This window comes from Furipterus horrens, unplaced genomic scaffold (assembly GCF_987537825.1).
Source record: "Furipterus horrens unplaced genomic scaffold, mFurHor1.1.pri manual_scaffold_7, whole genome shotgun sequence".
Lineage (NCBI taxonomy): Eukaryota > Metazoa > Chordata > Mammalia > Chiroptera > Furipteridae > Furipterus > Furipterus horrens.
In genome coordinates, this window is record NW_028327177.1 from 30,213,525 (window position 1) to 30,236,052 (window position 22,528).

At 42.4% G+C, this 22,528-nt stretch overlaps 1 protein-coding gene across 1 annotated transcript in view; it reads right to left on the reverse strand.

Moving 5' to 3' along the window:
• PTDSS1 (phosphatidylserine synthase 1) overlaps positions 1-22,528 on the reverse strand; it is a 61,833-nt gene that overhangs the window by 35,488 nt on the left and 3,817 nt on the right. The window contains exons 2-4 of the mRNA XM_090283541.1: positions 13,586-13,677; positions 4,438-4,482; positions 1,501-1,625 (exon numbers count right to left, since the gene is read on the reverse strand). Of these exons, the coding sequence (XP_090139667.1) occupies positions 1,501-1,625; positions 4,438-4,482; positions 13,586-13,677 (262 nt within the window). The remainder of the gene's footprint in view (positions 1-1,500; positions 1,626-4,437; positions 4,483-13,585; positions 13,678-22,528) is intronic.

Below are 22,528 nucleotides of genomic sequence, written 5' to 3' on the forward strand. Positions count from 1 at the left end.
TTTGGGGCTGTCAATGTGACAATCAAATATCTCTGTGATGTCAATTCGTAACGAAGCCAGATGTCAAAGGCATTATTATATTTAACTTCCCCAGCTCACTGTGAGAAGGTGAGCAACAGACTTGCCTGTAAATCTACCTACATACAAGTCAGTTTACTTCAAAGGATCAAAAACATGGTGGGGGGAATATCCACAGCTGAGAGATCTTTCTCCTAATCTCTATTTCATAGATTTCAGTGGGCATCAAAGCACTTTATCATCATCATCATCATCATCATCATTATTATTATTACTACAGTTGTATAATGGGAGAATAGCCCAAAAAGAAAGTATAGGTTTTGGAGCTAAAGGGATCTGGCCAATCTGTGCTCTGAGCGACACACTTATCTATTTTAAGCTTCTATTTTGCCCTCGGTAAGATGGGAATATTAATGTCTGCCGTGCATGTGTGAGACTTACATAGATTCAAAATACAGCATGCAGCTGAGTGCCTGGCAGAGCGGACAGTCACTGCTATCACCCTCACCATAACCGTCATGGTCATTATCATTAGAAGCTGTCAAGTCACTCTGTACCTTCCTCTTCCTTAGAGTGAGAACTCCCAACAGACTGTTCTCCCTGAGAGTTTAAAGTAATTTGGAGCATTCTTATTTTTGCCTTGAGCATGTCCTTTATAAAAGTTAAAGACAAAATCTGGAAACACTATTCAGAAAAGGGTCTGGCCAATCTCAACTACGGTAGAAGGATTGCGTCTCAGACCTTTTATTAAGTCCCTTCCATTGTTTCTTGTTCTCTCAACAAGGGTCTGTCTCTGGCCTAAGTGCCTGTTCTTCTTTTCTGAGCATTACTAGCTTGTTCTTCAATCTGTAACAAATGTCAGGCATTTAAAAAGTGGGGAGGCAGGGAGCAACTGCATTACAGTGTACAATGGTCCCTTATAGCCTAAGCACAAAGTAGCTTTAGCTGAGAATAAGATTATTTTTTGTGACTTAATAAAAATAATGAATGTAATGGCCTAAATCATTATAACTGGCCCCTCATGGCAAGTGGGTGGGAAGAACTGCAGCATTGGGGCTGGAGTGGAAAACAGGAGCTGAGGGGGACAGAGCAGCGCAGCTGCCATCACGGAGGACCTGCTATGCACATGGCACTATGCTAGGCCTCATGGATAATGTCACTTCGTTTCATTCACCACAAACTCCCCAAAGAAACAGAGAGAGCTACTTGAGTCCTACAGCTAACAAGTGACAGAGGCAGAATTCACACCCAAGCCTGTCTCATGATAACATTCACCCCCTTCCCGCCACCCCTCTTTGTTCCTAGAGAGGATTTCACCCGTTTCACTCAGGAAAACCAGGCACCTCACCAACTTGCCCAGAGACCTGGTTTTTAGATTCCCTCCTCAGGAAATAACAGAGCAGAAATAATTTAGAATGTGTATCTGACCACCTCCAACACCTAGGAGCCCACCAGTTTCTGAGACCACTGACAAGTACATACCATGACGTCCGCTTCCCTCGTGGCGTATCGAAGATTTGGATCTAGCCAGTACATTAGGGATTTCACCTGCTCGAAGTTCAGGAAGAGAAGGAATACCAGGAACAGGAAGTAGAGCACGCTGAGTCCTGAGGGAAACAAAAGCAAGCTCATGATGAGGAAAGATCCAGGTGTCAGATGCAAAGCATACATTACACAAAGTCACTGGTGGCCAAGGCAGATGCTGATGTTGTAACGGGGCATGTTGAGACCGCCATACGATCTGGTATTCCCTTTGGTGAGAGTCTGATACACAGTCCTAATTCAGATTAAGAGGGTCAGTATTACTTGTTGAGAAAATCATGCTGAAACTGACACTTAAGGACAGAGGGGGTAGGGTGTGGCAGTATCGGAGTGGAAGCAGCTTTAAGGCAGAGAAAGGTGGGCAGGTAGTTCCCTGGGAAAATAAAATGTCTGGCAGGTGACTGGGGTGCCAGCAGAAAGGGGAAGGGCGTAAGGTGGCTCTGAAGTGACAGTTAGGGCTGGGGGCCATGGCAAAGCTCTCAGATTTCATCTCAAGTGAAACAAGGAGCACTTGACAGGATTTAAATGGGAAAATAAGATGATCTAGGTAACATTTTACAAAGCTGACTCTGGCCACTGTGTGGAGAATAGATGCTGGTGGGCAAGGCCAGGTGTAGACAGTCCAGTCAGGTACCACTTCAGTAGTGACAGGTATAAAGTGCGAGAGGTGGCCCAGTGCCACTCACCCACACCTTACACCTCATGTTAGCCCGTGTAGGCATTATGTTACTGTCACATCACATCATGACTGGTATCGTTAAGAATTATCCCACGCTATTCAAAAATGAAGTTTAACTACTTTAAGAAGGCAAAACCCTATAAACACATTTTAGAAGGATTTGGAAACCAGCTACCAGTAGCTTTGTCACTTTTCTTTCTGTGAACCTGCTACGATTAAAATGTTAATGTAGGACATCTAGACACTGTGATACAAATGACCTTGGATCACAGCAACCGATCCGAACTTGGCTCAGCACTCATCTGCCATGTGCCACTCCAGAGGAGAGCATCCGTGGCTGGAATGAAACGGGCCGGCTACCGCGCCAGGCCTTCCAACTGGGAGCCGAGGCGGGGCAGGACTTGAGAGGCGCAGTCCCACCACAGGGCCCAGGGAGCACACACTGCTAAGCACATTGACCTGAGGACCTCCTCACACTTGTGCTTATGCACTAGCTAGCTATTTCCACAAGTTTTCAACACCAATGTCCCCCCACTCCCCACTGTACCTTTTTATTCTAATCCTTTCAGAATAACTACTTTAAGATAGAAAAAAAGCATCTGTGGAACAAGGGTTCTTATACTGGGGTTCGTGGTTGGGCTTCAAGGTCTATGAAGAACATGCAGTACTGTGTGTGGGAAAGCAAGCACGCATGAGTGTACGTGTTTGTGTGCCCGTTAGGAAAGGAAAGGATCTATAGTTCTCATCAAATGATCAAAGGGCTCCATGATCCCAAAAAGATCTCAGGTAAGAAACAAAACTGCTCATTACCTATAATGGACTGTTTAGAATAGGAAAAAAAGATGTAGGCAATGAGCTGAAAATAACTTTTAACTTCAAGCAGCAATATTAAGTTCATGAGATGTAAGTATAATGCAACTAGGACTATCTTTTAAAAAATGTAAATAAATCATATCACGCCTCTGCAAATAAATCCTCCCATGACATCCCACTGCCTTCCACATCCACAATCCAGACCGGCCTCCATGCCCTGTAGGGCTCTGTCTATGCCTAACTGACCACTCTCTCGCCACTCCCCGGCCTGCTATGCTCCGGCCACACTGGCCTGGAACACACCAAACTTCTCCCAGCTGGGGACCATTTCAGTAGTAAATCCTTGCCTGGCTCCCACCCCCCGTGCCCGCCTTTGTATGCTTCGATCCTTCTTTTCCTGCAGGTTTCGGATTGAGCGTCCTGCCTTCAAGCCTCGCCTCATGCACAGGCAGAAGCAGCCACCCATCTTAACACTTAAGCAACATCTGATTTTTTTTTTAAATTGGTTTGTTGTTAGGCCCCTCCAGACTGGAAGGGCTGCTCCTGGGCTGTCTTCCCCCCGACCCCCAGCCTCAGGGCCACAGCAGCACCTGCACACAGAGGTAGTCAGTGAACCCCGGCTGAACGAGTGTGAAAGACTGACCACTAAATTCAGAGGGATTTACCGATGACCCCTGAATATTGAAAGAAAAACAGGCAACCCTGAGCAGAAGGTCCATCTTTAGGGCCCTTTTCTGTAAGATCACATTTTCTGAAATTACAATTATCTGATGTCTTATTTAGGCAAGATAAAGCCAATATCTATAGTTTCAATGATCTGTTTTAAATCCATTCAGGTGATTTCACTATTTGGACTAGAAATCAAATAAAAATAAGACATCCAATATTAATATGAAATGCTTATCACTAAAACCGTGGTTCAGATCAGGGCTCTTTGGCTAAAGACTTCGCCCTTTTCCAAGTTCTTTCCTATTCCTAACATTGACCTTGCAGGATTATCAGTCCTCCTGGATGCCGACAAGACCAATGTGCTCACAGGATACACTTGAGCTTGCACTAGCCAAGAGAAACATGAAGGTGTAAAAAGAAAAACCAGCCACATTCCATTATGTCAAATCCTGTGTACAGTAAGGGACAGTGGCACAAGAAGGAGGCAAGTGGAGTTAAAATAGTTCAGTCACATGTACAAGCATGTTGATTATCACCAGTCCTCTATTTTGTGGCAAAGATTTTAATAAAAAATTTATATTAGGAACACCAAGATGTAAGAAGCTATAAAGTTTTTCTGTAGAGTGGTAGGTAAAACTGCTAAGGTGGTATATGAAAAAAAACACAAGAAAACTTTTTTAAGTAGAATATATTTTTAAATCAAATGGGTGACTCACCAAATACCATTCGCCACAAGGCTGGATGAGGTCGCGTAAATGGACCTGCAAAGGTAATATTATAAGGTTAGAATGAACTGATTTCAAACAGAGGCAAAGACTAAAGGCAGTGTTGCTGATCTCCATAGGGATAAATATTGATAACAGAAAAAGCTCTCTACTTAACCGCCCCCCCCACTCCTACCCAGATACTTTGAGGTCAAAGTCTAGGTTGAAATGTTTTATCCACATTGTTACAATCATAGCCATAGGCGTTAACAGGCTCCAAATCCCCATAAGAGGTTTTTTTTTTTTCTTCTTTAGAAGTCAGACCATCATTTCCCAGGGAAAGTGTTACAACGCTAAGTAGGTCACCAGGCTAGCCTTTAATACGTATTGTACCTTAGCAAGTAGATCTTGCTTCTACCCAGGAGCTCTAGGGGAAAGAGGTTCTGGACACTGTTTGTTGCATGTGTGTGTGTGGCAGCGGGAAGCGGAAGGGCTAACTCACTCCGAAAATAAAAGAGGAGAAACACTGTGCTTTGAAAACAGGTGCAGTGGGGAGTGAGACTGAAAACAAAGCCTTGGAGCACTGAACACCCAGGCTTTTAGGATCAAGAACTGCGGTAACGAAATCACTTTTACCTGCCAACTCAGTTTCCATACACAGATGCAGATTCCATACGATGCAAACAAAAGTTTCACAAGATGAAACTTACTATAAGTGACGCACTGACACTTTCTCTTCTATTTTATTTCATTTTTTAAAAAGGAGAAGAAAGCAAACAAGCTGGACCTTGATCCACTAAAGTGATTTATGACCAAATGAAGAGCTACGCCTTGCAAATGTTGAACACTATTCTAACGGGATCTATCTGGGGCTGCCCACACCTTCCAGACAGCCTTCCTACACTTGGAGAACTTCAGCGTCATGAATCCCATCTCTTGGGAACATGCCAGAACTTGCCGCCCGGACTTCTTTATACTGGTTCTTCAGTTGCACCTGTGCCTGACTCGACCTCAGGAGCTGGCGATAGAGATAAATATGCCCAGCCCTCCTCTCCTTCCCTCTCTGGTGCTGGCCAGCAGGGATAGTCGTGGGGAGGTGGCACTTCTCACAGTGATGACTGTGGCAGTGGATGTTCCATTAGAGCTCCCTGAAGAAGCGACAGTGGGACAGACTATAGTCTATGCTCACTGGGGTGTCCTCATCGGACCAGTTCTGAGTGACATGCCAGTTTGTAGAAGCTTTCCTGGGAACTTGCCTTCTAGCCTTCTACGATTCCTCCTCGAGCCAGCCAATATCCTGTTAATGGGCTTTTTTAAAATCAATAGTCAGCTTTTGTTGCTTGCAAGCAGGAATCCTGTCTGAAGCAAATATTACATTGTAATTATCATTCGGGAGCTCATTCTAAAATCCATCTCTTCTTACACAGACTTCATTAAAACATATTTGAACTGCTTTCTTTTGATGAATCTGTTACTGGACAGGGGCCTGGCCCTGAGTGGGTCTGCGCAGGGTCAGTCAGTAGTGTGTGGGTTTTTGACTTCGTGTAGGAAAGATTTCACAACATGAGTCCAGGTGACTATGAAGATCCATTTATTAAAGCTGGGGACAGTAAAACAAGGAAGGGCTTAGCATAGACAGGAGAGTCTAGGCTGGGCTGTCTTAGCTCAACAGAAGGTCAGAGAAAAGGGAGCTTTGGGGACAGGTTCAGGGGATCAGCTTGGGACGAGCTGCTAGCTGCTCACCGCCTTAAGAGTTTAGGAGACCATGTCTGTGGGGAAAGAAGTGGGGGAAGAAGGAAAAGGAAACGCAGTAGGCTACTCCCCAGAGGGAGAGCACTCTGGGTCCTTGGTCTTGAGGCTTTTCTCTCTCTCTTGCAGGTAGGAATCTTAAAGGAGGTCTCAGGGGAGGGAGCGTTCAGTAGAATATTCACCAGTTCTCCAGGTGTGCCCTTTCAAAGCCATGGTCTCCACTGATTGGTCAGTGACAGGGCCAGGGAGTCTTTACTCATTGAAATTGGTTCTGGCCATTGCCCACCTGGTTTTGCTGCTTTTAGGGGCCTGGAGCTGAAACATAACTGAGGCCTAGATGGTATCTCCAGGGAGGAAAGGCCAGGGGAGACGAGGCTGGCCTGGGGACGGGGTCCTTGTTTTCCCAGTTTTGCCCCCTGCCAGGCACGGGGGCCGTCTACTCTGGTGACCATCTGTACCTGGCTGTAAACTGCTCGGCCACTGTGTTCAGCTGTTTTGCCGTAGTTTCCCCAGTTCTACTTGCCAAGGAATATTCCTAACTTCTCACTATCCTGTCTCAAATCAAGTCCACATTAGGAAAACCAGTTACAAGTACCTCCTACCATCCAATTCCATTCAGTTCCTGAGTATAGATGGTGAGAATTCAGGAAGTTAGGTCTGTGAGAGACTTTGCTTGACCCAAATTAATTTGGCGCCTGATTTTGGGAGGGCAAGTAGTGACAGCTCAGAGAGTGAGCGATTTATTTAAAAGTTTATCCAGATCTGTCCAACTTCTGAGTTCTGAGGAATACCTGTATAGTATTCTTTTTAATCACCTGCTCCTTCATCAGAAAAGCATAGTGAAGCAAAGAAACCAGAATTCCCTTTTAGGTAACATAACGTGGTTGACTTTCTTCAAACAACATTGGAACACTGACACCTAACATTGCCAGCCTTTAAGTAATTTTCTCTTCGAAATGCTATTCTTCACTGATTTTTGGTTGATGTCTCTTGACTTGTCACCATGAATGATGATGGTTATCTGGCTTGCAAATATTACTTCATTCATACCACTGAATTAACCTTGCAGACCTAACAGGGGGCCCTAGCTTTCTCTGTGGTTTCTTCTTATACTGTCCTACTCTAAACTTTACTGGGCTTGTAATAGAATCGCATGCCCAATCAACACTTAAAATCACATGGTGTTATTCTCAAGAGCAATCATAACACTGATTTATAACAGTCAGCAGTCCTTTCCTGAGCACTCACTGTGTACCAGGCTGGGGGCTGAGACACCCCCACATCATCTCTTAGTTCTCCTGACAGCTAGGTGATGAGGGTGGTACCATCATCCCCATTTTACAGATAAGGTCACTGAGCCCCAAGAAACTAGCCCAGGGTCACACAGCTCACAGGATGCATTCTGGTCAGAGAACATACATGTATTTCTCCATCAACTCTGTCAGGCCTGGGCAAGCTCAGGAGGAGAGACAGAGTCTGAGCCAGGCCCGTCTCAGGGAGAAATGAACTAGTGGGTGGTGTTGAGGCCCTGCAACGTGGAACTAAGAAGCAAAGTCAGGAAAAACTGGAAGGACAGGGAAAGGCCAGGGAGATGATGGGAGTTCCCTCACATCAACCAGCAGAAAGGCCTCCAAAGTCCTCTTCCACCTGCGATTACTTCAAGAGAAGCCTTCCGAAAACAGACTCAGCCCCTGATTATCTGACTGAGCAGTGTGTTTCAGAGTAAACAAGAGGACAGACAGGGTGCTTGAAGAACTTGGATTTGAGGGGCCTTCTAGCTCTCCTTAACCTGACATACAACTGCCTCAGCCCAAGGGCACTACCCTCTGCTACTCTGATTCACTGTTTCAGGACCGGGAAAAAGAATTTTCAATTTATTGCAGTGCTGTTTGGTTTTGTTTTAAGCCTTGACTTAGCCCTAACTGAACTCTTTCCTCTTTTTTCTAGAGTTCCTACTTATATATCATAATTTCACATCATAAAGATTCTCAAAAAAGACAAGTTTTAAAAATGACCTTTTCAGCTTTGCAAACTGAAATGCACTGGATCTGAAAAAATGCATAGGAAATCCCACATGGTGGGTTTCGGAAGAGACAGAGGAGTACCAAGGTGCTCTGCCCTGAACCAGGTTGGTGGACCCCATCTGTGCCTTTTACCTACGAAAGGCGAGATAAAGCCCTGGAGAATGTAAGGTGACCCTCTCAGTAGCGAACTTCAAATCTGTCCACTTCTTAGAAGTGCGTTCTAGTAACATGACTAAGAGTACCTTCTTCATCATCACACAGTAATATTACTAAAATATTATTATACTTTATTTATTTTTAGGGAGAGGGACAGGGAGGGAGAAAGAAAGAGAGAGAGAGAGAAACATCAATGTGTGGGTGCCTCTTGTGCACCCGCAACTGGGGACCTGGCCCACAACCCAGGCCTGTGCCCTGACTGGGAATTGATCTGGCAATGCTCTGGTTCACAGGCCGGTGCTCACTCCACTGAGCCACACCAGCCAGGGCATTATTATACTTAAAAGAAAAAAAAAAACAAAAACTAGAATGAGGCTGATATTTTTCTCTACCATAAGCCTTGATATTTGTGCTCATGAGATCACCCACACTTGGCTATGGATCAAGTCACCTTTTTTAAAGCCAGCTTTCCACAGCACGCATCTGCCCAGGAGAATCAGTACTACCTGGAACCTCCTCTGAGCGGTGCTTTATCTCAAGGCCTTCCCCAGAGGTCTTATCTCCCAACAAACCATTTCCAGGTATGGCAGTAAAGGGAAGATCCCTTCTCTTCCCCTGTAGCGCTCCATCTCAGGGTGTGCATCTCACCTACTTTATTTCCAACCTGCTAAAAGCTGCCGAGAAGAGCCTGGATCTCCAGTTCAGGTGCTCCTCCTTCTCCGTGATCACACGGGAGAAATAGGGAAGGCTTCTGGGAGTGTGGTGAAAAAAGAGGCGCTGTTTGTTTTAGACTCCGGTTCTCTTACCAGGCACATTTAAAAACTACATGTTTTATCTTCTTCATCAGTCCCTACATCTAGAGATCCTAATTTTAATCAGATATTAAAAGCAAGTTTAATTTCAAAACAAATAGAAACCAAATGTACACATCATAAGAGGAGAAGCATTTAAAAAACTACCTGAGAAATTAAAAATCAGGTCATTGCTTGACCTGCCAGCAACAGTTATATCTGTAACTAAGTTTAAGGGACCAAACCTCAGGGAAGTATAATTCTGTTTAAAAAAACTACAAGTTTACATTTGTGTCCCCAGTCCCTCTTAGTCCGCTTCTTCTCTTACTTTTTTCCAGCTTTATTGAGGTATAATTGACAAAACTGTAAGATATTTTATTATTATTAAAGTTTAAATGTCTCTAAAAAAACTTTAAAAAATGAACAAAATTATTTCTAGGCAAATTTTAAACCTAAGAAACACTATTTTAACAAGAAAAAGTAATGGGGCAGGGGATAGAGAATGAGGAAGACAAGAAGAACTTTTTTAGTTTGGAAGACAGTGAACTTTCTGGATCACCTTCAAAATCTCAGAGATGTAATTAGCACCATGCTGAGCTCAGAAGTCAAATGAGCCTGAAGGACAAACAGTAAGATAAAATCAGGAAAATCAAGAAATACTACTATTTCACTCTCCTTAAAACACCTGAAAGAAGTGCTGAATGGTGTTTCTCTCGCAGATAAGTCAAGGAAAAGAGAGGGCTAACACTGTGATTTTTTTGCTGACAGGTTCATTACTTAATTCAGCATACATTCACTGAGGGGCCACTGTGGGCCAGGCAGTGAAGGGCAGAGCAGGCGTGGGTGGTGTAGCAGGGGGGGAACATTCAGGGAAGCCTTCAGAAGCCAGAGAAGTGCACCAGAAGGTCACCTGCTGAAAGAATCTCAAAGCCAACTGGAGACTGAAATAGGTTTCTAAATTTCACTCCAGTGATGTAATCATAACTGCACTCCAATGATACAGTGGTATCGTTACAAGTACCCTTACATGTGAGTGTCAGTTGCTGTAGCGGGACGGAGGTGGTACTTAAAACAAACAAACAAAAACTTAAGGGAACCAAAAGAGAACGGGAGAGCTGAGGAAATTTTGTTGAGTATCCACACCTCTCCCATATAAATGTAGTAAATTCTAAGCTGACAGGGGTTATCCTGTTCTTTTATTCTTTCAGTCCATGAAATCTACTAGAGATCTACCTGTGCCTACTCCTCTAGGCACTTAACATGGCGGGTTGGAGAGCCACTTCGCTCAGCCCTAAACAAAGAGAACTGAGGGCTAATGTGCTGGAAAGGGTTTCTTCACTCTTAAAAAAAAAAAAAAAAAAAAAAAAATTCAAAGGAAGAAACAACTTTTTCTTCTGCCAGACATTGTCCATGATCACGTCTGGCACTGCAGCAGCTACCTCAGGGTCATCAGAGCAGCGAGGCACGGGTTAGGACCAACATGCTGAAGGTGGTGGAACAGAAAAAGGTAAAGAACCTGGGTCTCTGCAGGTCACTGAACTGCTGAATTAGCCAATCTGGAACCACTGCACCTGGGAACTTCTGGGCACGCATGAAAGTAAACATTTTCCTTTTGACGTGGGTTTCCTAGTCCCTGTGGCCAAATGCATCCCCACTGTTACAAAACCTATGGAGAAAGTCAAGGGCTTTCTTTGTTATTTAGACCCTGTACAAGAAAAAAAAAATTCACAGGACCTTCTTCCTGTAGGAACTGACCAACTTCACCACACAGATAGCATATGTAAACTCACACATATAAGACTGAGGGACATAGTCATATTTAGGCATATACTCAAGCACACAGGGCAGCCTTTACTAGGTCAAGGATACATGCATTTGAAGATGCCAAAACAGAAGCATTCTGGCAATGCCATCAACTGCAGGCACTTCCCTAAAAGTGCCTTTCAAGGAGAAGACAAATGTTGGTGGCAGACTGGAGCAAGAAGGGGAATAAATATCTCACTCAGAGAAGCAGCCATCCAGCATCATGGCTCCTGGACAGGCCTGAAGTCTGAATGCTGGCTCTGGGAGGGGAAAGCCACACAACTTGGGAGCACCCTTTCCCAGTGGCCATCAAATTCCCCCATCATCTCTACGGCACCTCCCAAAGCCATCCCTAAGCTAAACATATTCAGTAACAGTCTTTAATGTGGAAAACATATAGTTTTACTGTGTAAATAAATGAACCTTTAGAAGACAAGGCAGACACTGTGTTTGCTATGTACATGTGGATTCAGAAGAACCCCTCTCAGCACTCCCTGCCCTAAGCATCTGAATCCTCCTCATGAAGAATACGGAACTGCCACTGTCCCTTCCCATGTCTATCTGAAACCTTGTTTGGGGCAAGTTCTGCCTCCAGATGAGTGCGTGTGAACATGTGCGCAGGGGTGGTGGGGGCAGGGCGAGGGCAGGAAGAGAGTAGGAAAAGGAGAAAGTAGGGACGTTCAGATTATCTGCTGGCTGCTTCTGACCACGGACAACATTGGCAACACAGGATATGGGCTCATCCGCTACCCGCCTTCTGCAGGACGCAGAGCACACTGTCCAGGCCAGCTGAGCCCCTAAGACCACAGGCCTGGGAAAAGGAAAGCCAGAGGCTGATGGAGAGGAAGGGAAGCAAAGGGAGACAGGAACACAGAGGAAGGCAGAGATAAAACACTTGACAACGAACCTGACAGGAGGAATGACCAGAGCAATGCTGAGTAAAGCGAAGCGTGTGGGCCGGGGCCCTCACGCTGGCCGGTGACCTCTCGTGGACAAATGACAACCTCGGTTCAACCTTCTCAGCTGGACCCCGAGCAGGCTGAACCCGGTAAGCCCTATGGGACCTCCCCTCTTTCTATGTACCACCAAGTCCATACAGCCAGGCCAAGTAAAACATAAAACAAACTGAACTTTTATCTTTCTTTCTAGAAGGAAAACAAAAGCACAGCTCCACATGAGAAACTGGGCAGGTTAAGTGGCCTCGGAAGATTATAAGACTTCACTAGTGAATAGAGGAAACACCAGTAGAAATCAAGCAAAATGTTACCTCCGACCTTCAGGGCCTTTGGTACCTTAAAAAAAGCATCTGCTGATGAAGCCCCAAAACCCAGCTCCTGCTAAAGCTTCATGAACAGAATGGCTGTAACATCATGACTGTTGAGAGACTAATCTTTTAGGATCCTCAGACTTCCAAAATGGTTCTGGACTCAGAAATAGTGACTTAAAAAAAAAAAAGAAAGGCAAAACAGAAGCTTTTAAAGTGTGAAGAAGCAACCTCTGATTTACAGCCATTCTGTCAGAAGTGCAGGTAACAACCTAGACTTGCAATTGGCCTCGGAAGTGGGGTCTGAGCCCTTAACCAGTAGGTAGACAGTATCTGAAGTGTGCGGAACGGCAGGGCACCCAGCTGGTGTCAAAGCACGGCTTGCTAGTGGAAGACCCTGCCAACCAACACACACACACTGCAGCTGGAACTGGAATCCTATTACCATGGAACACTTCCAGGTAGAAGTGACATTCATAATGAGCTTCTTCTACCACACATTAGATTCTAATGAATAAATAGGATAGAGAAGAAACACACCTTAGATATTTAAAACCTGGATTGGGCTTACGGAGCACAACTCATGAGAAAGACTGAAACAATTTCAAAATATAATAACTGCAAAAGAAGTAGGACACAGGGGTGAGCGTTTAGAAATGGTTACAGAGAATAATAATAATCGAGGGAGAAGGTATGAAATGGAATAAGAAAAATTAAAGCAATTTGTAAGGGACAATTCAGGGGAAAGGATCAATTGTAAGTATGACAGAATATCAAACTAGTTTTCTAAACAAATTTTTGCCTCCCTCTTTCATCATGATGGGGGGTAAAATTCACAGTAATATTGTCTTTTTTTTACTTGATGATGAAAATGTATAGCCCAAATATAGAGTGAACAAAGTTTATTGTGATAAAAGATCACTTAGGACAACAAACTATTAAGTAACAATACACATTATAGCACTGACCGTGTCCTCAGCAAAAAGCAGTAACTGAAGAAATAAACATTTATGATGGGTAATCGCAACAAAAATAGCAATAAGAACGGCAGCTGGCAATCACCGAGAACTTGCAATTTCTCAGTCACTATTCAGGGCATTTAACATGTATTAACTGAGTTAACCCTTACAACAGCACCCACCTGTTACCTCCATTTTATAGAGGAACTGAAGTACTCTTAACGTGGCCACAGAGTGAGGAAGTGACAGAACGGGCAGTCTGCCTCCACAGCCTATGCCCCAACCACCATGTAACAGTCTGATTATTATTTTTTATTTCACCTTTTACTTTCATCTTCTAGATGGCATGCATCTCAAAAATACCAAAAGGGCACAATGCACATAAGAAATGTGATAAAGCAGTACAGCACTTACCATTGGGGAAAGCTAATACACTGATGATAAGAAAGAAGAAAATAACAGAGAGGATACCCCTCCAGATGTTGTCTTCTGGGACAGAGTCATCCCTGAAAAGATAAAAAGAACATTGAATATTCATTTTCAGATCGAAACCTAGAAGGAGTCAGAGTTCCATGTTATAAAAACAGGGGGACTACTAACTTTATTTTGCTGAAGAAAGTCATTACATACATTACTATTCATTATCATTTCCTAAAACAATACAATCTCATAATAAAGTCCAGTTGTTCCAAGAAAGGCAACTGTCAGACTTACAGACCAACATTTTTCTGCTCAAACATTTGATATTCACTGTGTTAAAAAACAAAAAAAACAAAAAACAAACCCAGGATGTCAAAAGTTAAAGTTTATTTTCGAGAAATGCCTTTTGAGTTTAAGAATAACTAAAGATGACCTTCATGATATAGGCTGTGGCAAAAAAAAAAAAAAAAAAAAAAAAAAAAAAAAAAAAAAAACCTCAGGAATCAGAAAGAAAACTTAAGATTATAAGGAAGAAGGATATAACGTAATGAAATTATATAATCAATCTTCAAAAGTACACAATTGGCTAACTAAGGGATGAGTGAAAAGGAGACTAATGTGGAGTAAAAAGAAGGCACCAGTAAAATATTGTTAAAAAAAAATAAATCAAGAGGAAAGAAAATAGAAGATTTAAAATCAGAACAGAAGACAAAGAATTATAAAGCTTCCTCCCTGTCATGCCTGGTCATTTCTAATTTATTGCTGTATTTATCTCTTCTATAGCTCCAGTAACTGAAATGATTCCATTTGTTGGTTCATATGTTGTCTGCCTTCTCTGTAGGAAGTAAACTCCTGAAGACAGGGAATTATTCACTTGTACCCTTGGAGCCTAGCACATAGTAGGCCCTCAAACAGATATTAGTGGACTAATTACTGATTGGGAAGAAAAATGTATTGTATAAAACCAAGTAAAAATCCCCAAATGAAAATTTTCATAACATTGATGATGGAGAAGAAGAATTAGGTTTTGACAGTTGACAGTTTACATTTTTAAAAAAGTCTAGTTACATATTTGGGGTTCAAGAGAAGCAAATAAAAGAAGGAAAAGAGAAATAGAAGACAGTAAGATTTTTCTGAATTATTGACAATTACTGAACAGCTTGGGAAAGGGAAGTTAAGTGTTTCACTTTAAAAATATGAGGATGAGCAGACAGAAAAGAGATGAAAAAGAGTGGAAGGAGATATTTTAGAGATATTGAGACATAGCAATGAATTTTTAAATCATTACAAAAGGCTGAGTTTATATGGGAAAGGACTGCAGTGAAAAATCTTTCAAAAGACAAATAACTGTATTAAATTAAAACTAAATATTACTAAAGAAAAAAATGTCAAAAATATCTTAGAAGAAAATCAAGTTAGCATGAAAAAACTTAGAACATCAGAATACATAAAGAGGTGTCAAACAAAACAATAGTGAATTACATAATTAAACACTAGGTCTTCAGACGTTTTAAAAATACAAGATAATTTAGATACCAACTTCTGTAACTTTCTGTACTCCATTAAATAATTTCCAGACTTATGACAGGATTGAATGTAAGGTACTAAAATAAGAGATCATACAGAATCATTAATGTTTCTTAGATTTTCATATAGCCAAACAGCACTAACATTGATGTTGGACAAATAATGCTTGACTGTTAACTTTATGTAGATCTGATTACAGAATCAGACATGCAATCCTATTTTAATGGACACTCGAATGATTTAACATATGCCAAGAAGTTATGCACAGCCCTAAGAATGCCAGCCAGAGCCCTGGCTGGTGTGGCTCAGTGGACTGAGAGCTGGCCTCAGAACTGAAGGGTCACCAGTTCGATTCCCAGTCAGGGCACATGCCTGGGTTGCGGGCCAGGTGCACAGCTGGGGGTGTGAGAGAGGCAGCCATCGAAGTTGCTCTCCTCTTTCTCCCTCCGTTCACCTCTCTCTAAAAAATAAATTAAAATCTTAAAAAAAAAAAAAAAAAAAAAATTCCAGCCAGATAATTACCAGGGTACTTGCGAGGCCCTTAGGTTTAAGCAGGGAAGTCAAACCCAATTTCCATGAACACCAGCTTTTACTGAAGAATGGTTACACACAGGGAATAGGGGGGAACACAATGTCCTCATTCAGACCAACATCCCACTACTGATATTGGTAATGGTGAAGGTAGTAATAATAGCTCTTCTTCATCAAGTATCTACTGTGTGCCAGGCACTGAACTGCAGTTTACAAACATTATCTCTAATTGTCACAGCCCATTTGCAGAATGAGGTATTAACAAATTTTCCATAGTTAATCATGAAAAGCAACTTAGCTGCAAAGGCTACAAGACAGTAACTCTAGAAAACCTAATCAATTTACAAATGTGGTAACAAAGACTCAGAAAGGTTATGTAACTTGCCCAAGGCTGCGTAGATAAGAAGTTGAAGAGTCAGCATTCAAAATCAGGTCTGACAGACTGTAAAGATGAGGATCTTCATGACAAGTTACCTCCTGAGAAAACTGTATCATCCTGAACCAATATGACTCATGTCAGAGCACAGGGATCGTATCAGAGAGTTTGATGGGGAACACAATTTGTAAGTTACAAAATGAAAGTAAGGCTGAAATGAATAACTGTTGATGCAAAGAAATCAGTAAAGGAAAAGTGATACACTTGGAAAAAAATATTTGCAACTCAGATCAAGGCAGTGTTAATTTCCCTAATATACAAAGAACCCTCCTCCCTGCAATCAATTAACAGGAAGAACAACAATTAGAAAACAAACAGAAAAATGGGAAAAGGATAGGACGAGACAGTGCAGAGTGGGAAATCGAATGGCTCTCAGGCAAGTGAAATGATGCTCAGCCTCGCTCGTGCTAAGAGATGGGGCACATGAACACTGAGAGAACATTTTTCATCCACCTTATAGACAAAGGTCAGAATGTAATGACTTAGCTAGGAAGGCTATGAAGAAACATAAACAGGCACTCTCACACTTTGCTGGTGGTAGTATAAATTTAAACTACCTCCATGGAGGGCAATTTGACAGCATATTAAATTTACACATGCATATACTCTGTGAGTCAACGATTCCCTGTATAAGAACTTAACCCACAGATATACCACCATTTGTGCAGAAATGACATATGTACAAGGTTGTTCACTGGGTCAGTGTGTGTCTTAGCACAAGATTAGAAACAGGCTAAATGTCCACCAAAATGGGACTGATTAAATAAATTACGGTCCCATCTCATAATGGAAGACTAAGCAGCCATAAAAAGAATGAAGAAGCTTTTTATGAATTAACTGATACAGAATAATTTAAGAGATACCTTTTAGTAAATCAAGCAAGCATAGAACAGTGGAGATGGTAAGCACTATTTTGTGTAAAAAAGGGTGTGTGTGATATATGTATGTTACTTGTGACTTGTGCTTACAGCTGCAAATTTCCAGAATGTCTCTGGAAATCTTCCCAAGGAACAAAAGAGGATAAGAGAGGAGCAGGAAAAGGACTTTTCACCACATTCCCTTTGGTATATCTTGGATGTCAAGCAATGTGGACACATCGTCCTTTTCAAAAAAGTTAATTGAAATTTTAATTAAATAAATAGCTACAGTAAAACGGCAAATCGGTCTCTTATTTAAAATTACCTACTAGTCAAAGTACTGGTAAACATATATCAACATTAAATTTATAAGAACTTGAGATCATTAATAAATCCAGATATACAAACAATGAAATGGTAATTTTGTGAATTTTGAGTAATTGTATTAGAAAGAGAGGATCAAATGGATGGTCTAGTTTTAGGAGGAAAAAAGAAAGGCAATTAACCTGAATAAAATAGCAGTGGTTCTTAAAAGCTGGCAGTTTTATATTTGTCTAGTTAGGAAAAAATATGTATCAAATACGGACAGTAAGGTCATTAGATCAACTGAAAGGGTACAGAACAGGGGAGGCAAACTTCTGTGATCAAAGATTGGTGGGCGGAGGGTGAGCTTAAGAAGAAATTTGAGTCTTAATCAAACGTGGCCCAGCTTCACACCCCGAGTTTCTTAAGTGGAGACAGTATGCTACAGTCCCTTACAAGAGGGGGTGCCCAGAAAGAACCAAATGCATGACCCATGAAGCTGCCCAAGTCCTCCCATCCCCAGCCTCCCAAAAATCTGACCACACAGAGGTTGTTCTCTATGGTCTGGTGTGGGTTCCTTCTTTCTAAACTCATTAAGCTAGAGACATAACCATACACTGGGATAACCTGGAATTTTCCATAGTTAATCATGAAATGTATCTTGGCTACAAAGGCCACAAGACCACATCGGGGACTCCAGAAAACCCAATTAGGGGATAAGAACTACTTAGCTCTCAACACCCAACCTATCTGTGCCGCACTCAGAATGTCAGCTGCTTTGCAAGTTAGCTCTCTTAATCTTCACATCACCCTAAAAGGGGGAAATAATCACAATCTGCATTTTACTGATGGGGCCTGGCCCCAAAGTTCAAGTTTTCTCCCCTTGAGGAGGCTTAGGGCCAGAATGCCTGGGCCAGAATTCTGGCTGCAACACTCATCAGCCTGTGTGACCTTGGGCAGATTACCCAGCCTCTCTGTGCCCTGGCTTTCGCTCAAGTACATCAAGGACAATATAGTTCCACCTCACAGGGTTGTTGTGAGAATGAAATAACTAAACACATGTCAGTACCTAGAACCTGGCAGAGAGGTGGTGTCAGTCATTAATTCACAATGTTTGAATGTTCTTCATTTATGTCCACTCATTCACTCATGCGGATACTATCACTGGGGTACGTATTATTCTGGGGGAGGCAGGACTGAGAAGACAAAAAATGAACATACATGGTCCATATTCTTGAAAGAATCACAATCAAAAGGGACAATGAGACATAAAAGTCAATTATCTTAGTTTACTTTAGCCTGAGAGAAAAGTTTTTGTAAATGTATTCATTGGAACGGTCTCTAATGAACCTAAACACCCCACCCCACCACCAAAAAAGCACTATGTGATTGTTCCCATGACTGGCCCTGTTTGTGGGGCTGTTATTGCTTCTAAAGGTTTCTTTAAAAAAAATATTTTATTTATTGATTTGTAGAGAGAGGAGATGGGAAGGAGAAAGAGTGGGAGAGAAACATCAATGCATGGTTGCCTCTCACACGCCCCCAACTGGGGACCTGGCCCACAACCCAGGCATGTGCTCTGACTGGGAATCGAACCGGCGACTCTTTGGTTCACCTGCTGGCACTCAAGCCACAGAGCCACACCAGCCAGGGCTTAAAGGCTTTTTGAGGGGGCAATAAGGGTTCTACTTCCCAGGGAAGATCAGAACTTTTGATCAGGGCTGTCTGATCCCCATCTGAACTTTTCTTGACCTCAGGAGTCTCGCTCCACTAAGACATTTTGCTTCACAGCAACAAAAACAAAAGGACTCAAGCTTTCCACTGTGATGCTGTGACACCCGCCTGACTTCTCCATTCCTAGGTGTCCTGTAGCTCCTAAGAAGAACTGCCTCAGTTTCTGGAACTCTGAACTGTCCAAAGAACTTTCCCAAATGGCATTTTATTTAACAGTTTAGGGGTGGGAGTGGGGATTATCTTTACTTGAAGAATGGGGAAAAGAAAGCTCTTGCTTTATCTTGCCCATAGTTACACACAGAGACAGAGTGGAAGTAGGAGTCAGGGCTTCTGGAATGCTGGCTCTGGGTCAAGACTGCTCCATTTACCAATATGATACAAACAGCCGCGTTTAGGAAAGCAACTTCCTTTTTTTCTCTCTGCTAAATTTAGGAGGCGCTCCAGTAGCATGCTGGGTAGCCCTGACCACACACAGTGAAAATACAAGTAGACAAATAATAATAAAATTATAATTTAAGCTCCAGAGGGCACAAGTCCTATCTCACACCTCCAAGGTACCTCTGGTATCCAGCACAATGCTTGGCACACAGCAGGCACTCTCAATATAGTGGGGTGCCAGAAAGGGCAAGACTGTGGCTAAGTGGGCCCCGTAGCTCAGGTAACGTGAAGATGAATCACAGCCTGAGACCACAGGGTCCAGTGATAGTGGCTTTCCTGTCCCAGTGTTCGGTGACCAAGCAAATATTCAAACACCTCCACGCCTTCTGTCCAATCACTGTTTCAAGCAGTACAGGGAACTAACCAGGGAAGACAGACTGTACTAAAAGTGGAAAATGTGTAAGGAAAGTTTAAAAACAAAAATAAAAAACACTTTGCACTCGGAAAAAGTTTGGGACTCAGATTTTGTGTCAGTTTACATTCCTGACTACAGGCAGTGGGTGAGGAGACTTCAGGAAACCACAGCAAACCCTACTCATTTACATACATTCTCTAGACTAAGCTGTGTTCCTGGGTTGGGCAGACAAGAAAGCCCAAACTTTACCCTGACTCTTAAGGCTGCTGGCTGATTATCCCTCTCCACTTCCCATCGTCTCCTTCCCTTCCCTTCAATATGAGTCCCTGAACTGACACGCATAGGTAGGGTCCCGTTTATGAGGCTAGCCAACTGCTTAAGGATCCTGTCTCCCACTGGAAAACTTAGTCCCGGGTTACGACGTAGACAGATGTTAACTAGCTTTGGTATTATCTCTGAGCAACATTCACTTCATTTTATACAAAGTTATGATCCTTGCCAAGAATTATAGTTAAGATACTAACTAAAGGAAAAGAAGAGTAATATTTTTAAAGTTCTTATTGGATGTATTTCTTGGCTTTGATTCATGCAGCACTTATTGGGCATGTATCCTAGGAAGATCCTAGGAAGATTAAGATATTTGGTCTGTAGAAACTGGTATAGAAACAAATACTACAAGATGAGATACAATAATAAAAGGTGTTTGGAAGATACAAATATTTCTTCCTTTGTGCTTCCTGGAACAATCAAAAAAGGTGTCTGGGAGGGGGACCATCCAGGTGGGCTGTGAAGGATATCAGGGGCTCACAGGTAAACAGGAGGGGCAGGGAGGTGCCCTCTAGTTGCAGAGCTGCCAACCTGGCACTGGGTGTGGGGCTGGTGAACTGTCTGGGCCTGTTGTGTGTGCTCTGCACAGGTGGGGCCAGGCTGAGGCTGGAAGCAGGCCTACTCTATAATGAAAGACCTTAGGGTCCAGCTAGCACTTCCTAGTGACAGAGATCCAGTGAAAGGCTGTAAGCAAGGGACAGATAGGATCACGATTTTGTCTTTAAAAGGTCACAGGGACAGACCTGTGGAGAATGGACCAAAGGGAGATGGAGTGAAGGCTTGGGAGCATGTTATCCTAAAGGGCTGTCGGTTTGCTCAGCTAAGGCCTGGGTAGGGGAAGAGGAGAACTCTTAAAGCTAGAAAGGCCCAATCAAACCTGGTGAAGATAAACTACATGAACTCTGGGATGGTGGGGACCTAGGCTGGATGGAATACAGACTGTTGAATTATTGAAATTAATTTAACCAGAGGCTCAGGAAGCTGTTCTGGCTGACTGGATGAGCCCTGGCTTCTGGATTCATTGAGACTGAAAAACTGCTAATTTCCCTACAGAAATCTGGGGTTACAGGGATTATATCATAAGATAAATTATATTATACTTGCTAATAGAAAATGCTAAACACTAAGCATCATTTTCTAAACATGTAATATTTTTGGGGCAAGACATCATTTAAACCAAATGCATATCTGAAGTCACCCAGGTGCCTATCATTACAGAAGACCCCAAAGAAATATATAATACGTTTTCCCCTTCAATAAGTTTATAATCTTATTAGGGATATAAAATACCAGAAATAAGTATAAGAAAGGGCATAAAGTATGTTTATGTAAATTCAATTTAAAAATACAATTCAAATAGGAAGTGGGGAAGAGAAACGTCAAGGTCACTGTTAACTGGACCTCTTTAGAGGGTGCCACCTAACAGCATGCTCTGTTCACCTCCAGAGTTGGTTTAACCCCAGTACACAAACCCCTGTGGACCATCATTTAATATAGCTGGTTTCGGGGAATAAGGACAGGCAGGCCTTCTGGGCTTGGAAGAGAAAGAACATGATGTACATAAAGGAAATGGGACCAAGACGACTGAATCAGCAGTATCAGGAGATGTTTTCTAATGGGATCTACACAGTCTAAAAGGAAAAGAGCAGAGAAGGTTGGCATGTATCCATGAGGAAAGTGACACGGAAGGTTGGAACTATATGTCTTATGATATGACGAAGAACTGGAGCTCCAAAGCCACTACGGGAAATGAAGTAAAAACCAGTATTAACAGGCAAACAAAATTAAATAAATCAAAGGTCTGTCCATTTCCCTGTCTTTGTCCATCTCATTAATCCCATGTCAAGGAGAAACCTAGCATGGACAGGCTGAAATCACTTAGGTACAGCAAGCTACAGGAAGACAATCTCTTCTAGGTAAGTGACAATGTCTATTGGCCAAGTGCTACTGGAGAGGCTGATTCCACTGTTTTATTACCAGGTGCCTCTTAAGGAGAGGTGGCTGCTGTGAATGTGATTTAGTAGATTTTAGGATTTTCAAAGCTAAAGCTTGAGATTTTGAAACTAAGGCCATTCAACATTTACAAGTTTACCAATCTCTGTAAGCAGAGTTGATATGAGGTGCCTTGGTAATTATTATACTCTGAGCTTAAGACAAAGGTTCTCCTTGCCCCACTTCGGCTGAACAAACTTATAAGGCATATGCCAAAGCATTTCATTTATAGAAATACTTATTCTAAAAGGTAGCAAAATGAGCCTTTTCAAATTTGGGGGAGAATGATTCAATAGCATCTGGCTTTATTTTTAACAACAGTGATAGGGACAGGACATTTAAACGCTGTGATGTAACAGTGAGTTGGCCTAGTTGCTATTTAACAAAAGAACTACTTGACAGATCCAAACTTGTCTCAGACTCTGCGAGGTACCTAA